At 40.6% G+C, this 18,225-nt stretch overlaps 1 protein-coding gene across 1 annotated transcript in view; it reads left to right on the forward strand.

Moving 5' to 3' along the window:
- The first annotated feature begins 266 nt into the window (after positions 1–266).
- LOC145401605 (ATP-binding cassette sub-family C member 4-like) overlaps positions 267–18,225 on the forward strand; it is a 36,771-nt gene continuing 18,812 nt past the window's right edge. The window contains exons 1-12 of the mRNA XM_080273800.1: positions 267–340; positions 7,806–7,916; positions 8,547–8,681; positions 9,325–9,532; positions 10,588–10,719; positions 13,081–13,171; positions 13,590–13,746; positions 14,640–14,778; positions 14,949–15,059; positions 16,227–16,298; positions 16,868–17,014; positions 17,858–18,032. Of these exons, the coding sequence (XP_080129926.1) occupies positions 267–340; positions 7,806–7,916; positions 8,547–8,681; positions 9,325–9,532; positions 10,588–10,719; positions 13,081–13,171; positions 13,590–13,746; positions 14,640–14,778; positions 14,949–15,059; positions 16,227–16,298; positions 16,868–17,014; positions 17,858–18,032 (1,552 nt within the window). The remainder of the gene's footprint in view (positions 341–7,805; positions 7,917–8,546; positions 8,682–9,324; positions 9,533–10,587; positions 10,720–13,080; positions 13,172–13,589; positions 13,747–14,639; positions 14,779–14,948; positions 15,060–16,226; positions 16,299–16,867; positions 17,015–17,857; positions 18,033–18,225) is intronic.

The following is an 18,225-nucleotide window of genomic DNA, read 5'->3' on the forward strand; positions in this document are numbered from 1 at the left end:
GCATTTTTTTATCTTGTGACATTCAGAGGAGCATTATTGGCAATATTCCACATAATTTAGCATTCTTAGCAAAAATCAGCAGTATTTTGTGTCAACTAAGTTTCTTAGAAATCAAAGAAGTCTTTTAATAGTTTCTCGGGTTTTTTGAGCATATCAGCACTCTCACGTCTTGTGAATTTGGCAACCCTGCGGTGCCTTCCCGCTCACTCCACCGGCACTGTCTCATTTCCTTGCGGGCAGTGCTTTTGGTGGTGAAGGTGGGCGAGATGGATCAGACAAGGAAATCGCAGATCCCAAATCCTAGAGACTCGGCGAGATTTTTTAGTAAGCTCGTTTTCTGGTAAGTAAATTGACCCATTTGCGCCCAGTGTCTCCAGTATAGGACGGAAATGGGCATTTTCAAAAGTTAATAAAGGAACCCCAGGGTAGGGACCTATGAGTTTCGCGACTATAAGCCGATAGGCGGAGGGCAGTACGCTTACCCTTCCAGCAGTCCCTCACACAGAAACCCTGGAGGCTTATGGGTTAAGAAAAAACAATATAGTTGATTCAGGCTTTTGGTCAGACGTGGAAATCACAGCCTTGAAATCAAAGAGAATTGAGATTTATGGCTCAAGTCGTTTTCTGGTGAGTTGTTTGTTGCTGTTGAGTAACCCCGGTCTGTCAAGCCAAGCACACCGAACAACCGGAGGCACGCAAGCGCCCCTGCAGGGCCGTCCCGTGCAGTGAGCCGCTTCTCTCTTGCGGCAGAGGCAGGACTTATATCTCTCCACCTGCTAACACGGGCATCATAGCAGGGTTGACATCACTCCGTTATCCGGTTATATGGTTACCACCTGGCGTTGTACATGGTTTCCTGGGTTACAGGAAACCATTAGGCTTGTCACTCAGTGCACAGTAGAGTCACCTGAACTGGTAAGGAGCAGAAGAAAAAAAAAAAGGAACAGGAAGGACTCCTGGTAAGTCATGAAGAGAAATATCATCGGGTGTGGATCTCCAGTGATCCCTTCACCGTGGGGCTCTCCTACCTGCATAAAATTGTCTGGGAGAAGCAGGAACATAGTGTATAAAGACGTCATCGAACTGAAAAGGCTAGACCAACAAGTGCCAGGACCTAAAAAAAACAAAAAAAAAACGAAAACCTCCCGCTTCTAACTCAGATTTTGATTTACAGGAAGAACAGAGACATGAAAAGTTTCTGCAACAACTTTCCCGTCCCTTTCCTGCACACACACACACACACACACACACACACACACACACACACACACACACACACACACACACACTTGGGAAAGAAACACTTGGGCAAAGGGTGAATATGAAGACCTGGCAGAGAACAATTCAGAGTTTAAGAGCATTACTACATAGAAAGGATGAGAAATTTGAAAGAACTACATTAACTGGAAATTTAAATAGAAATAGAAATTGCAATACTCTAGATGTAAGAAGCCATGAAAGCTGTTGGGACCAAAAGCTCCTGGGTCTTGTGCAGTTTATCCTAACTCAACATGTAAAGGAAAACACCAGAAAAAGAGGATTTGATGATCCATCAGTACTAGATCTTATATTTACTAGGCAAGAAAATGATATTGACAATATGATGTATCACCCTTTATTAGGCAAAAGCGACCATGCCGACATGTTGTAAAAATAACCCCGCTAATACCAATACACCAGTCCTGTATGAGACAGCCCTAGCATGTATTCAATATGGACGGTGGGTGTTAGCGCCGAAGTGGTGACATACAGAGGTGTATGGTATGTAGGAGGACTACTGGGCCTTGGAAGCAGGCTGCAAAGCCTATGTCCAGAGTCGGACGCATAAAAAAAAGATACAGTATTAAATTGCAACTTCAGGATTGCAAATGACAGAGATAACAGTAATGAGCTACAAAACGAGCCTAAACTACACAAAGAGCAACTACCATGACCTGAAAAAGTAGTTCTTAAAAACAAATTGGGAAAAGGAGCTTAAGGGAAAAAGATATAAATGTTATATATAGAAAATTCTGTCAGTTTTATGAAATAGGAGTCCAAAATTACATCCCACAGCACAAAGAAACGGGAGGATTACTGCCCCTCCCTGTAAAACAATTAACTCTAAGCCCTTGGTCACCCCGTTTGGGATACATGGCGTCTGGCAATGAATGAAAAAAAACAAAATGTAAAAAATCAAAAGAAAAAAGAGACTTGCTGTGGAATAAATAAGGAAGACACAATAGTGCGATGGCATATAAAAACTATAAACAGGCAAGAAATAATTATACAAGGATAAGGAGAGAAACTCAAAGACAGTTTGAGAAAGACATTTTAAATAAAAGTAGTGATCAACCGAAGCTATTTCACAGCTACATCCGAAGCAAAACCAAAGTTAAAGATAAAATACTGTCCACTGCGGACAAGGGGATCATCTATACACAAGAGAAAGGTACCTGTGTAGCACTAAATAAAAACTTCCAATCAGTTTTTACAAAAGAAAATAAGTTTGAAAGAGATGATATGGAACATGCATGCCCACACATATTATCAGATATACAAATATCAGAAAAAGAAGTACAGGAAGAGTTAAGTAAATTAGACAAAGGTAAAGCAAATGGTCCTGACGATATTTCAGGTTGGGTGCTACATGAATGTGCAAAAGAGTTAAGCAGATCATTATATTTAATATTCAAGGAATCTTTAGGTCATGGTAAAGCACCTGATATTTGGAAGATGCAAACATGTTCCCCTGTTCAAGAAAGGGAATAAACGGAATTCACTCAACTACCGACTAGTATCACTGACCAGTGTTGTAACCAACATACTAGAAAAGCTGATAAGAAAAGTTTGGATAAACCATGTAGAAGCACACAGTATGATAACAGAGAGGCAGTTCGGATTTAGAAAGGAAGAAATCGTGTGTTACTAATGTATCAAGCTACTATGGTAGAGCTGCAGAAACATTACAGGAAAGAGAAGGATGGGTGGACAGTACCTATTTAGATTTCGAGAAAGCATTTGACAGAGTACCGCACCAAAGACTTTTATGGAAACTGAACCATCAAGGAGGAATCCAAGGCAACCTGTACTGGTGGATGCAAGGTTCTCTCAGAAAAAGAGAAATGAGAACAGTTCTAAGAGAAAATTACTCCTCATGGGGGGAAGTGACTATCGGAGTTCCACAGAGCTCAATGTTGGCACCAATTATGTTTCAGTAAATATAAATGACATAGTAACACTGGAAATGGAAGCTATATAAATATGTTTGCTGATGATGCAAAAATACAAAGAAAAAATACTAACACAGACTCTTTCACCGCGCTACAAGAATTAAATAAACTTCATGAATGGAGCAGTAAATGCCAAATGGAATTTAATATGGACAAGTGTCATGTAAATAAGTTTGGTAAAAGTGGAAAAAGACCAGACTGGGATTATAAGTTTGGAAGTTCAACCCTTCACATATCAGAATGAGGACCTAGGAGTGATTATCAATAACAGACTCTCCGGCTGACCACATCAGTGAGAAGGTACGGAACATGTATACACTGCTTGCTAATATGAGAATAGCATTCATATTCATAAAAATGAAGACATGATGAGAAGATAATAACATCATTTATCAGACCAACTCTGGAGTACGCATCAGTAGTCTGGAATCCTCATCTAAAAAAAAAAACACATAGATAAGAATGAAAAAGTACAAAAGCTACAAGGTGGGTTCTAAGCTTGAGGGATCTAAGCTACGAAGAAAGACTAGAAAAAACTGAGTCTACCACCTCTACAGGAGAGAAGGAAAAGAGGAAACATTATTATGCTCTCTAAATGCGTCTCAAGGAAAGAGAAAATAGACATAAATGAGTATACAGTAATTATAACCTATGGGGACGCATCAGCAAGAGGACACTGCAAAAATCTACACAAAAAGAGAGGTGATAAAGACGTAAGGAAATTCAGTTTCCCATATAGGGCAATTGATCAATGGAATGCACGAGTGAAAGAGTGTGTGCCAAAACTATTCATAATTTTAAGGATATGTATGATAAAAGTGATTTACTACACGGGACTGTACGAGCTTGACTCATTCCTATTAAGATATAATTAGATAAGAACAATTAAGAACACACACACACACACACACACTAATAAAGTCTCTCCTAAGCTAAAGCAAAACGATGAACCACTTCCCAACGATGACGTATTATGATCTTGTTATCACCGGAAGGAAGTTGGGAAGCAGATCGATATTAGCGTCCAGAATAGCAAAAATCGCTACACACTCAGGATATCCACAACATGATAAAAAAAAAAAAAAAGAAGAAGATATAACGAGGCATGACTCCCATAGCAGCATATTATATCAACCACTGATTTTCAAAAATAACTTTTCTTTGTTTCGTTATTATTCGTAAGGAAGTGGATCTATGATACAGTTCGCAATAGTACAAATCGCACCACACTCAGATAGCCATAACATGATAAAAATACAATGGTAATGAGGCACAGATAAAACTCTCATAACCATTAATGTACACCACAGATGTTCCCCTGTTTTTACTATTTTTAGAATGGTCCGTCGTGCAGCTGCAGCGTCCACACATCTGCAACGACGCTAATCATGAATAAGTGTGGCAGTAAATATATCGCGAAGGTCAGCTTTAATCGACAATAAATTTCACCAACATGAACGATCAGCAGATACAAATAAGATCACACTGGTATGCAGGCAAAATGCATCCGAAACAAAAATGGTTTAACTTCAGTAAGTTTGGGTCACTGAGAACAAAAATGATGCTTAAAATGTCTGATTGGCTCTAGTTTTAAGATACTGTATTCTTGCTCAGTATCTAAGACCACTGATTTTTGAACAGATAGAGTAATTAATATTTGAATATGGTTCTTGTTTCAAACCAGAAATGATCGAAACACGGGCAGATATTTGACTAAGCAGCTATTTGGCTAAATATTTAAATATTTCACTGAGACTGGAGAGTTTTAGCTGTTTTGCCAAAACATGCATAATGAAACCTGAAGGTGATGGTGTGGCATTTCATCATATTCTGAAACGTCACTGGTGATTCGGTCATTAACTGGGTTATATCACTGAACATTCTGCAGTATGAAACCAAGCAAATCATATGGTGTCTTTCTCATTTGTATATTAGTTTGATTTTGCAAAGGAACAAATTTCCATCTAGCCAAAGTGAGCAGTGATGTCTCGTACTTGTGTGAACAAAGCAGATAATTTTTGCTATATTTAAGGCGAAGTGACATTTGCAAGCGCAAAAGATCGTAACAGCAATTGCTACTACTGTATGGTGCCCCCAGCTGGGAAGGGTTTGTCAAAAAATAAAGAATGGACTGTACAATATCCAAACATTCCATCAGTTATTCGCCCGGTAGGCTACCCCATGGGGATGGTCTGCCTGTTCCTGAAGCACCGGAATCCATCTCATTTGAATTAGACGACCAAGAGGGGAACTGCGAAACATCTAATTCTTGACCATCTTGACCCGGATTTTGTCACATCCTCTTCCACTGAACCACACCTCTTAACAACGTGAACTGAATGATCTCTTGAGGGATTTGTAACTGCCCAAGAGTAAGGAAGAGTTGCTGTGCAATGGAATCTCCTGGCTGATGATGATAAGGGTTTCCATGTTCCGTGACCGTCAGAAGATTCTTGTTCACTTCATCTTCATGGAGGGTGATCTTGTAGCCTGCAACATGGTCTGATGGCTGCACTCCACATCGTTCAAAATTCTGTTGCGTGGAGACTTTTCACTGATTCATCTATGACGAGTCTTAAAGCTGTCTTGCTGCACATGCAGTGACAGTGTTTTGCCATCCATTTCATTTGGCCATGCAGTCCATATGAAGGAAATTTACAACATAAAACAACTTTAGTGGTACCTTACATAAACTACGACCATCAGTGGTAGCTTTGCGATGGCTTGCATGCTATTGTCATTTTGCTTGGTCTGCAGTGTGGATATACAAAGTACTGCTGTGTTCTCAGTGAATGAGATAGTCTTGCAAGTTAATCTTACCACATCAAGAGAGATTGGCCGCTTCGACAGTCACTGGAGCCAGGGAGGAAAAATGTTCACCACTTGTGGAATTAAGATTTTGTTACCACCCTTACACGTCAAGCTATGTCTGATGAAGAACTTTGTCAAAACAATGGACAAAACCCAAGATGCCTTCCAGCTATGTCTGATGGATTTTGTCAAAGCAATGTACAGAACCCAACAAGCATTCAAGTATCTCTGAAATACCCCATGGTAGCTCAAGCAAAAATAAATGAAGGTGTTTTTGTTGGTCCTGAGATTCGTGAACTTCGAGATTGCATTTGACAATGCACTGTGTGGCAGGGAAATGGATGCTTGGCAAGCCTTCAGGCTAGTAGCAACATGATTTCCTGGAAACATGGGATACAATTACAGGGAATTGGTGGAAAACCATACGGCATACAATAAGCTTGGGTGCAGTATGTCACTTAAGTTACATATTTGTTTCGCAATCATGCAGCTTTCTTTCCACAAAACTTTGGAGCAGTGAGTGACGAGCATGGCGAGCGACTTAACCAGGACTTTGCAGCAATGGAGAAAAGGTATCGGCAAATGGAACCCATCAGAGCTTGCGAGCTATTGCTGGGCATTGACTACGGGTGCCCCATTTCATGAATACAAGAGACATGCCCATAAGCGCAGTGCAGAAGCTGAGTAATGACTGAACGATGTACTGTTACATAATGTATACTTGGCACGTCAAATATATTCACATAAAACTATCACACACAGATGGAAATACACTGGTTTGTAAATCATGATAAACTCTGAACTGTCGGCATTATGTAGCCTACATAAGTAAAGTATAAAAAAAAAAAACTTACATATCTTAGAAACAGCAGCCAATCAGCTGTTTATATTGTCATATGTTAATTCAGTGGATTAAAATCCATAAGGGACAGCGAAGGAACAGACAACTTTTAAAATTTTGCAGACGGGTGAAATTATATGTGTTCGTGGACTGCACAGAATACATGTTAATCAGTTATGAAATATTATGAAGAAAGTGCGTTCATTAACCGCGTACCTGTTAACAAATGGACAACCAGTAGTACTGACGGTGTTGAACGGGTATAGTAAATGTTATGAACGATCAGCAGTGAAATGTTGTGAAAATCTGCGTTCGTCGACCTCACACCTGCATGGGGTCGGCGTAATGGAATAACTATTCAAAATGCTCCATCATTTTCTCTGCATGAATTAATTACGGCCAAATTTGTTCAGCAGTAACTTTCGGCTGATTATATACAGTTACATCAATACTTTTAGGTCATATCAGCTACAGTTTAGAGCCAGTCCCAGCAGTCAAGGTCTCTTGTCAATTAACCTCTTTCAATTCAATGATGTATTGTTCAGTTTAATTTTGTTCGTCAGATGATTTTATTTCCATTACAATGATTCTCCTAAATAGTGTATGGGTTAAAGAAGGCTGTATCCAACCCCGACAGTCTGAAAAGCCTCTCCTAAGCTGAAAAATATCGTCTGTGAACAGCATGACTACAAAGAAGAAAGACGCCACCGGACTGAATGGGCTAGGGTCGTCAGGTAAGTTTTGGTCAGGCAGGGTCAATTCAAGAGATTTTATATCAAATTTAATTCAGGACCTTCATATTTAATAGGGCCCAGTCAAATTTACGTAGCTTACAGTCTTATCTGCGTGAGAAATAATGAGCCTTGGTTGTGTTGTACTACTGCGCCTCCTTGGTTACTAGTCAAATCTAACCTCCACGTCAATGCCCGTCATTGTTGCAGGTGGCTGGTACCGTTACTGAGGCTTGGGTACCGTCAGCAGCTGACTGAAGAAGACCTGTACCGTAACCAGGACTGGGACGCCTCAGCCACCCTAGCACTCAGGATGCAGAGGTCAGCACTAGCCTCTGGAAAGGTATTTAAAAAAAAAAAAAAAAAAAAAAAAAAAAAAAAATCTGCATGAAATCCTAGGTACAATTATTTCTAATCCGACTCTTCACCATACATTAACACTTTTCTCCTAAATATTCAACAGTCCCTGTACGTGCCGCAGATGACAAGACAAACACACATCCCCTGTCACCACTTGGATGCTAAAACGCATCGTCCATAGTGACTACATGCTTTGGCTGTCATTAAGGACTGGGGTGAAGGTATCAGTAGGGGGTAGGGAAGTGTTGCAGGAAGACTACTTTATCAGACTGCAAAACTGTTCTTGGCCCCAGGCTGGGATTGATCTAGGATCATTCTGGTCAGGAATCCGTTTCTTTACCACCTGACTGCCATTTCCTCCCACATCTGGGAAGGTAAAACTAAAAAGTGGAAAAGTTGGTGTCCTTCATCTCACATTCCTATACTGACAAACATATCTGAGTTAAGAGAGACTTGACATGAGTCTCTGCTCGCAGGTGATTCTTTGATGTGGAGTGTAAAGGAAGAAAGTAACAAAGTGTCTTATGTGCGAAGTCGACGCTGTGGGGAAAGTAAGCGAATTTCTGACCCCAACTGTAACTTCTTTTGCAGAGACTGGAGTGAGGAAGTAGAGGAAAGCATGGCAGTGGGAAGGAGGCCCTACTATGTGAAGGGTCTGGTGCGCTGTTTTGGGTGGACCTTCGCCCAATATGGCATCCTGGGGGTCATACAGGAGTGTTTCCTGAGGTGCTGTACTACATTTCACATGCATCCTAGTGAATTTTATACGATATGGCCGTGAATTAGTCAGAAAATACGATTTTTTTTTTTTTTTACTTTCCACCTCATTAGTCACTCACCCTTTGTTATAAAGTATCTTGTAGCAATATAAGAGACAAAAATATATAGAAACAATCTTATCTTCACCGTAAACTTATACGTTCCCTGGGGAGGTATTTATAAATTCTCCGAAGCTTAAGCTATACCGTATATAAGAATGCTTGTACATACATTTGCCTTCATTCATACAACTGCTAAACACTTCAAAATCAAATTAAAACGAATATTCAAGAGAAAAATACGAGAAAACAAGCTCTAATAAGAGCTAACTTATGGGGACTTGTTCTTCATAAAAACTGGATACGAGCTTTTAATAATGTTGGTCTCCCCGCTTTACATCTTAACCAACACCCCTACTTCTTTTTTTTTTTCCTTGGGAGCGGCCTCTTACCATCTGAGGGTAAAACTGTTTCCAATATCTCTCTAATAACAACAATTTTACGAGTAACTATATTTACGTTCTTTTGCCAGATAACTGTACTCATCTTGGAAGTGGCTTTACATCATCTAAGGAACTAAAGCACCTTTGTCAGGTCCATTTTTCTCACAGGGTGGTACAGCCGCTGTGTCTGGGCGGTGTGCTGCGGTACTTCAGCGGCGAAGGTGGGTACAACACAGTGTGGTATGGGTGGCTCAGTGCAACAGGGGTGGTGCTGGCCTCACTTCTCTTCATCTTCACTCACCACTCTTACTTCTGGGGCACAGCGCACATTGGCATGCAGCTCCGAGTCGCCAGCTGTGCTCTCATCTATCGGAAGGTTGTGCAGTTGTGTGTGATTTTAGAGTATTTGTTAGTTGTGTGTGAAATTTACTGTGTAGGGCTTGAGGCTTTATTTTTGTTTTAATTATAATTTTGTCATGAACATCAGATTTAGGAATCTCTAAAAATGAGTGGAAAGGGTAATTTTATATATCATATGGAAGGACAAGAACAGAGCTACTTGTCTAAGGGAACTGACGACAGTGAGGATAGAATATCTGTATTTAAAAGAACAGAAATGAATGTGGATAGGACACATCTTTCGTAGACATAACGGAGGGTCAACCTAGAGATGGAATGAGAGAAATGGGCAGAGATTAGAAAGCATAAGTGAAATTTGCTGCTTTGGTGGGATAGGTTGGAACGTGTTAATAACCAACAGGAAAGAGTAGAAAGGCACTTGTCCAGCAGAGAAATGTCTTACATTGTTGATGATGATATAATATTGCAATTTTTATAGTTAAATAGTATAATGCAATGGTTCTCAACCTTAAAAAAAAAACTTACTGGTAGCAAAGAAACAAGGTCAACCATCTCAATAAACTTAGAAACTTAACGTACTCTTCATACACCAACCTCCTCATATTAGTGAGTGTACTGTCATGGTGACAATTGAAACGGAAACCTTAATATGCAGTTTAAAATAAGGTTAGTATGCTAATTTTTTTTTTCCTCAGTCTGGATGAGGGCTACGTGGCCACTGCGGAAAAATTCAAGGTGTAAATAGGAAGAAAAAGGTTGAAGCTCACTGGTATAATGCATGGGATTCTATATGTTATCTGTTTATTACATTCGATGACGACGACATTATGTTACAGTGCCAGAATCGCTCCCTTAACTCTGTAAAGCCAACAACATATTTTTATGTTATCTGCAAAACTGTCGATTTTATTCAGCCTAATACTGAAGGGTTTAATGAAAGCTGTATCCATCACCTCCACAAATGGCCTCTCAAAGCTGAGTAAGCCATTTAGAGGTAACAAAAACAGAAACAAGTACGTTCTCAGGTTAAATGGGTTAATTAATCAGCCAATCAATCAATCCTACAACCAGGCACTGCGATTGAGCCACACAGCGCTGGCCAAGACGACTATAGGCCAGATGGTGAACTTGCTGTCAAATGATGTAAGCAGGTTTGACTCCACTTCCGTGCTCATTCACTACCTCTGGATTGGACCCCTTCAGGTGAGCCTTGAATACGTGAAAAATATTGTTCCATTTTGCTTACCCCTTTAGTGCCAGTCGATTTAGTGCCACTTAATTTGGTGCCAGTCGATTTAGTGTTAGACCATTTAATGTCACTCAATTTAATGCCAGTCGATTTAGTGCCATGACATTTAGCGCCAGCCGATTTAGTGCCAGTCGATTTTGCGCCAGTCGATTTTGCGTCAGTCGATTTAACGCCAGTCGATTTAATGCCAGTCGATCTAGTGTCAGTCGATTTCTTTCAGCTAACGTATTGTATTGATGAGGTGAGTCTTCATTAACCTTGCCAGTTGGATGCTATTTTTTTAAATTTCTTGAAGTTTTTATATTCGTTCTTTTCGATGCTGGAGTTCTCGTTCTTCTTTCCAGCGCTTATTGCCCCGGCTTCATGAATTTATTTTGGGGCTGACTGGTATGGAAACTGCTATATTTATATCTTGGACTTGCATCCCAATATTCCTCTCTCATATTTTCAATAAAGAATTCTGAAATGACTTTATACAGTAGTTCCAAGTGAAAAAATGAAGGGCGAGTACGAAAAAAAAAAAGACAGACACAGAGCCACCAGACACCTAACAACCGTCCCAGTAGGGATAATAACTCTACATGGCATCAGATGTGGTTACAGTACATAGTGAGTTCGATTTGAACGTGCCCTCAAGCCTGTTTTTTCTGTGATTCATTAATATGATAATTATGAGTTACATATACATTTAAATGTATGTATTAATGTATGAGAAACAAACTTCGAGAAATGCCTTCGTTTGTTAGCAAACGTTACCTCTCTAGGTATATTTTCTTTCTTCTGTTGCCATATGACTTCATTTATGAAATGTCTGGGAGAAGGTTAAAGAAATATCATTCTACTGAATGAGCTGACAGTGACTTTAACCCGCTGTTTCTTTAATATCTTTTGACAGCAAGCCATATTCCGGATATGAGGCAATCTTGGTGCTCCACGGCGTAGCATGGATAAATTTAATTGGTAATAATTATATGCACGTTAACACAGGTGGTAACAAAAAAAATTCCCGGTAATATAACACGCTTACCTTATACTTACTTTAATACCATGCCAGCCCGAAAAATTATGATATTATCACCTGATACTACATTATTATTTCCTGGTTGTTTATAACCATACGTTCAGATAACGTTAAAAATAAGTACAGATATTTTTCTGGTTTATGCTTTCTGTTTACATGTGTGTACCACACACACACACACACACACACACACACACACACACACACACACACACACACCACCGTGTTCAGACATTACCCAATGTCTTACAGCTTAGCTTGACATGCAGGTAGTTGTTGACTTGGAAGTTACTGATAATTACTGCTTTCACTCACACGTAGATACACTAAAGCAGAATAAGAATACATTCACTGAATGGCAAATTAACTATTGATACCAGTGAAATTATTTTGTTACTTCATATGTGTGTGTGTGTGTGTATTTATATACAGGGGTACACACACACACACACACACACACACACACACACACACACACACACACATATATATATATATATATATATATATATATATATATATATATATATATATACCGGTATATATATTATTTTCAAGAAAGAAGGAACCAAAGGCCAGGAATCACCAAGCTTGTTCCGTCCAAGAAAAAAAACAGAACAAAACAACAAAAGCAAATACAAGATCCGTTCATTTCGAGATGACTGGACACACACACACACACACACACACACATCTATCTATCTGTCTACCTATCTATCTCGACTGCTCACTGGTCACTACGGTAGACAGCAACTCCAAGAGTTTACCAACTGATTAGAGAAGGTTCTATTATCTCAACCTCCTTCTTCCCAGTAAAGCCTAATTTGAATTTCAACACACTGTGGACATCTCGGATCCTTGGTGCAGTCATTTATAGACTAAACACAAGATTTGGCCTGGTGACCCAATTTTGGGTCGCGACCGTCGGGTTAAGAACCACTGTTTTAACCCCTTTACCACGATAAGTTAATTTAATTAAATCGACTGGCACTGTCAAGAATAAAATAATATAACACAGTAGGTGTATAATGACAGCTTGCCTAAGGCGACTTTATATACTGAGATATATATATATATATATATATATATATATATATATATATATATATATATATATATATATATATATATATATATATATATATATATATTATACATAAATATAAATATGAGAGAGAGAGAGAGAGAGAGAGAGAGAGAGAGAGAGTTATGGATGCTAGGTGCATGAATATCAATTAGAACTCGATTTTTTCATAACTTTCTCTAGTACTGACGGAAACACGTCCGCCTACAGACTGTGATTGTGGTTGGTGTCCTTTGGCACGTGGTGGGGCCGTCCTGTCTGGCCGGCATACTACTGCTCATTGTTCTTGCTCCTCTGCAAGGTAACCCACATGTTTATTAACTCATTCGATACGGTGCAGTGGGAAAGCTAAAAATATTATAATAATAATAATGATATTACAAATAATAACAGTAGTAGTAGTAGTAGTAGTAGTAGTAGTAGTAGCAGCAGCAGCAGCAGCAGTAATAATAGTAGTAGTAGTAGTAGTAGTAGTGGTAGTAGCAGCAGCAGCAGCAGAAGCAGCAGTAGTAGTAATAGTAGTAGTAGTAGTAGGAGTAGTAGTAGCAGCAGTAGTAGTAGTAGTAGTAGTAGTAGTAATAGTAGCACCAGCAGCAGCAGCAGGAGCAGCAGTAATAGTAATAGTAATAGTAGTAGTAGCAGTAGTAGTAACAGTAGTAGTAGTAGTAGTAGTAGCAGTAGTAGTAGTAACAATAATAATAACATCAATGCTGCTCCAGGTGCTATGGGGAAAGTGTTCTCCCGACTTCGCCTGGAAACAGCTCATCAAACTGACAAGCGGGTTCGCATCATGAACGAGATAATCAACGCCATGAGGGTGATCAAGATGTACACGTGGGAGAAGCCGTTCACAGTTCTCATCGAGGGTGTCAGGAAGTAAGTGATGTTTGGCAGCAGACAGTAATATCTATCCAATTTTTAATGGAATAATTTTGAAACTTACTGAAAATTCTGAGGAGTTTGTTGGGCTCCTATGATTACATCTCTTGGTTTCGAATCAGTGTTCACTATATCGTTTTATATCGTAAGGAAGTACAGTTGCCGTAGAAAATCCTGTCACTCTTCTGCTTTTCTCTCCAAGGACTTTGAAAATGAGTGTGGTAAATCCGCAGCAATTAACACTGATGACATTATTTAGCTGTAGCTCAGTGTCATCAGTGTCGGTTATTGCACCTTCACCATACTGATGATCATGGTCAATGGAGAGAAAAACAGGAGAGGCGACAGAATTTTCGATGCCGACTGTACATCTGTATTAATGTTCCTAATAGTAAAGCCACACTCAACAATCCTTTTATAAGACTGGGGCTCCGAAGCTCCTCATGAAGCGACATTGCAGCCCTCTCATTCCGCCTGAACTTTATTAGATGACATGAAAAAAACTTCATCAGATCTTGACACAATTCTGAGGCACTGTAAAAGAACTACTGACGATAGCTATACACTTGGGGATTTAAATACTTCTCTATAGTTTTTCACTGTTTAAACAAGCTAATATACTTCACGGTCATACTAATAACTTTCTCCGCTGTTATATCTTGGTAATATGCCTGATTGTTTCACGTTGTAAGCTTCTTTTGTTCAGCTGCTCCTGATCTCCTTCACAGTTTCACCGTAATATATATATATATTTTTTTTTAACGTATTGATGTAAGCTGTTAAGTGTTGCTTAATCTTCTTCACTGTAACATCCTACTATAATACACGGTTAAATCCTAGTCCTCCTCTTTTACTGTTTAATCCTCGTTGTCTTTCTAACCATATCTCAGGGCTGAGGTTGCGGTGATAATGAAAACCAGCTGCTATCACGCCGTCAACATGTCGCTTTTCTTCATCGCCGCCAAAATTGTCGTCTTCGTCATCCTTCTCACTTACGTCCTCACAGGAAATGTTATATCAGCAGAGAAGGTATCAGATGAGTGCAGTATGAATCTACAGAGTGCATGAAGAATCTGTTTGTGTCGATACCTCATTACTATTATCATCCTCATCAGTATCGGACAGGGGAGATGCACAGTTATATCGATGCCACCGCATGAAGAAGTCCCTCTCCTGCACTTAACGCGTCTTCTCCACAGGTGTTCGTGACAAGTTCTCTGATCAACAACATTATGCGGGTGATGACCCTCTACTTCCCGTCCAGCATCGCCGTGTGCTCAGAGATGCTGGTTACCTGCAACAGACTACAGGTGGGTCTTTCCGGGTGTATATAATTGTCCGTCGGTAGTAAGAACTTTCAGCAGTGAAAACAAAGTGATTTAAGAGATACCCTGGTATAGGGATTAATTCCAGAGCTAGACCTCATCAGATCATATAGCCCTGCTAGGGTTACAGGAGGGCGCTACCCCTCCCAGCACAGCAGCCACCGGGCGGGGCGCGAACTCGCAACCTCACGATTACGAGCCCGACACCCATGCCGACACCCTACCACCGAGCTACCGCGCTCCCCTACCCTGGCATAAACTTGTAATCACAACAGAGAGGGAGTTGCAAAAACCCGTGATGTCTCGTTTCACAGTATCCTTAGTGCCCTTCAATTGTTTTTTTTTTTTTTTTTTTTTTTCCATTGTAATCATGCTACCATGAAACGATTTTATTCAACCTTGGACGGCCCTCTAGCTGTGTAGGGGCTAAGGGCTAACGAAGACTGCATCTAGCCTCTCCAGTTCCATAAGTCTCTCCAAAGTTGAATAAAATCGTCTGAAGATGGAAGAAAACTATTGGGGTAAATTGGGGAAAATATGCCCATATTGAGATTGTTTATTGTGCCCTAATTGGACCCACGAAATCCTCACAAATACAGTTTAAGTAGCTATGGAAAGGGACGCCTTCACGTGGTGACACCCATATGATGGGTATCTGAGGCCTCGTTATACAAACGTTTCTCAGTTCCCTACCTATCCTCACAAAATGAGGATGGTGGACTGCAGGAGAACGTGAAGTTCAGCCAGGAGTCCACCGGATTCACGTTCAGATGAGCCTGGGGTTGCCACTACTACTACTACTGAGTCTGTGCAGGTCTGGCCCGACGTGGACCTGTGTATCTGAAGCTGGTTCAAATCGATTCAAGGTAATGCTACGGTTCTGCATCCTTTTCATTGCACTTCGTGACGAACAACATGTTCTAGTCCATCCAACATAATCATTACCATCATGCCACAAATCGAACCCGAGTCCACGGTTAGATTCCCGGCATAATAGTAATATGTTGGATCATTTTTCTGTGTAAAGGACAGGTTTATCTCTTCAACATGTTCTAGTATTGCTACATAGCAATTTTTGGCCAAGTTAGAGTAACAAGAGTATAGACACACATCGTTTAAATTCTCACCTTCCAATGGTTTTTCTTTACGTAGGAGTTTCTGGAGATGGAGGAAGGAGATGAACTCAGCTATGTAACGAGGACTGACGAGCGACCTTCTCTAAAGGTGGGTGCTGTGTTCCGGCTACTCTCACACGATTTTATTCGACTTGATCCTTGCACTACGATTATGTCCTTAGTATCGTACTCTTGCAATCTCCAGACGATTGTATTTAGCTTAGAAGAGGCTTTTCAAACTGGAGTGTGTAGATGTAGCTGTCATTTGCCACTTCCGTATGGGCAAAGAGGTCTTCCCTAAGTTAATAAACATCGACTGGAGATACTAAGACAAGAAGTACAGCAGCCTCACTCCACAGCAGGAGACTCCATGAAACCTAGGGGCTCCCAGCAAATGCAAATAATACTTTGGTTAGCCCTAAAATGAATTCCTTAATACCACCGTCAGCCCCAAACATCGTTTTCAGTAACACTATTAAAAATTCCTTCTCCTCCTCCTGGATAAGGCTGGGTCTTGCCCACCGTCCGCGAGCCAAGAAGTGGAAATAAAGATGATGACGATGAGGATGACGATAATAATACGAATTCTGATTCCCATGACAATAACGATAACTAACAATAATTCTGATGACGACGACGATGATGTTGATGAGATAATGAACCCTTACCATGCCGCAGGATTGCTGTGTGACGGTGACCAAGCTAACGGCGAGGTGGGGTGGAGAACTGTCGTCGTCGTTGTCATCGGCTACGCTAACAGACCTGTCGTTCTCGGTGAGGCCAGGGGAGCTCCTGGCGGTCGTCGGTCCTGTCGGCGCTGGCAAGGTAGGTAGACAGGGGTCATAGCTTGTCCCATGGGCAGATCATACGTTGTCTTTAGTGGAAGCTCCAGTAATTCTATACTCTTTTCACTTTAACTTGGTTTGAAATTGACCTCTCTCAATCTTGAATGCTTAACCGTAACGAGATACAAATAAGGGGAAGTACCATGGAAAGAATGTTGAGCCGATGTAATGTGTGATTCTGTCTTCGAGCTACGTGAAAGAAGCCACAAAAGGACATAATCAGGCCAGGCTGAGGTGAAAGAACTGTAGCAGGAATCCCCCCCACCCCCTTTTCCACATTTACAGGCATGCTTCAAATTTCAAGTGTCGTTAAATGCAGGAACTATATATTTTTCTGTATTTACCTTAGGCTGTGCAGTATGTCTCCCATTAAAAGGTCAATCCAGCCAAATAAAAACAAATACAGCCCCGCCACTTGACTCGAAACTTGATCCCTGCCTGTAAATGTAGTACAGCGGGGATTGTGCATGTATCTTTCCCACTTCACCTGCTTATGTGCACTCGCTGTAAGAAACTAAACCAACGGACATATCCCGCCGAGTGTTCTGGTTCTCGTCCGGACAGCCAAGTTAAGCAAGGCTGGATCTACTGCCCGAATGGCTGACCGTCTGGGAGCATCAAACATTTCCTCACTCCGTCTCTTGGTGGGAAAAGTGGTCTGGATGATGATGATGGTGATGGTGTAAAAAACTTGTAAGAGTACATTACAGTATCAATATCCGAACTCCACCACACCATATTATAATAAAAATGATTGCTAAACTAAAAATGATGATGATGTTGATGATGATAACAATGATGATGATGATGATGATGATGGCAGGGGTCGCTTCTATCCGCCATCCTGGGAGAACTACGAGCGACAGGAGGATCTGTTGAGGTGCGGGGAAAGGTGGGCTATGTGGGTCAACAGCCTTGGGTCTTCTCAGGCACTCTAAGGCAGAACATACTCTTTGGAACGACCTATCAGCGAGACAAGTACCTCCACGTTATCAGAGGTAGTGTGTGTGTGTGTGTGTGTGTGTGTGTGTGTGTGTGTGTGTGTGTGTGTGTGTGTGTGTGTGTGTGTGTGTGTGTGTGCTCCTGTAAATGCCTTGCCAACAATTTAAGCACCTTACCTGTACTGAAAGTAAAATTGTTGCCAATAGGACCTTTTTTTATTTCTTAAAACTGCATAAAACACACACACAC

The sequence above is a fragment of the Coenobita brevimanus genome, chromosome 6 (genome assembly GCF_032717465.1).
Source record: "Coenobita brevimanus isolate Jiangsu-jjx chromosome 6, ASM3271746v2, whole genome shotgun sequence".
NCBI classification, from domain to species: Eukaryota; Metazoa; Arthropoda; class Malacostraca; order Decapoda; family Coenobitidae; genus Coenobita; species Coenobita brevimanus.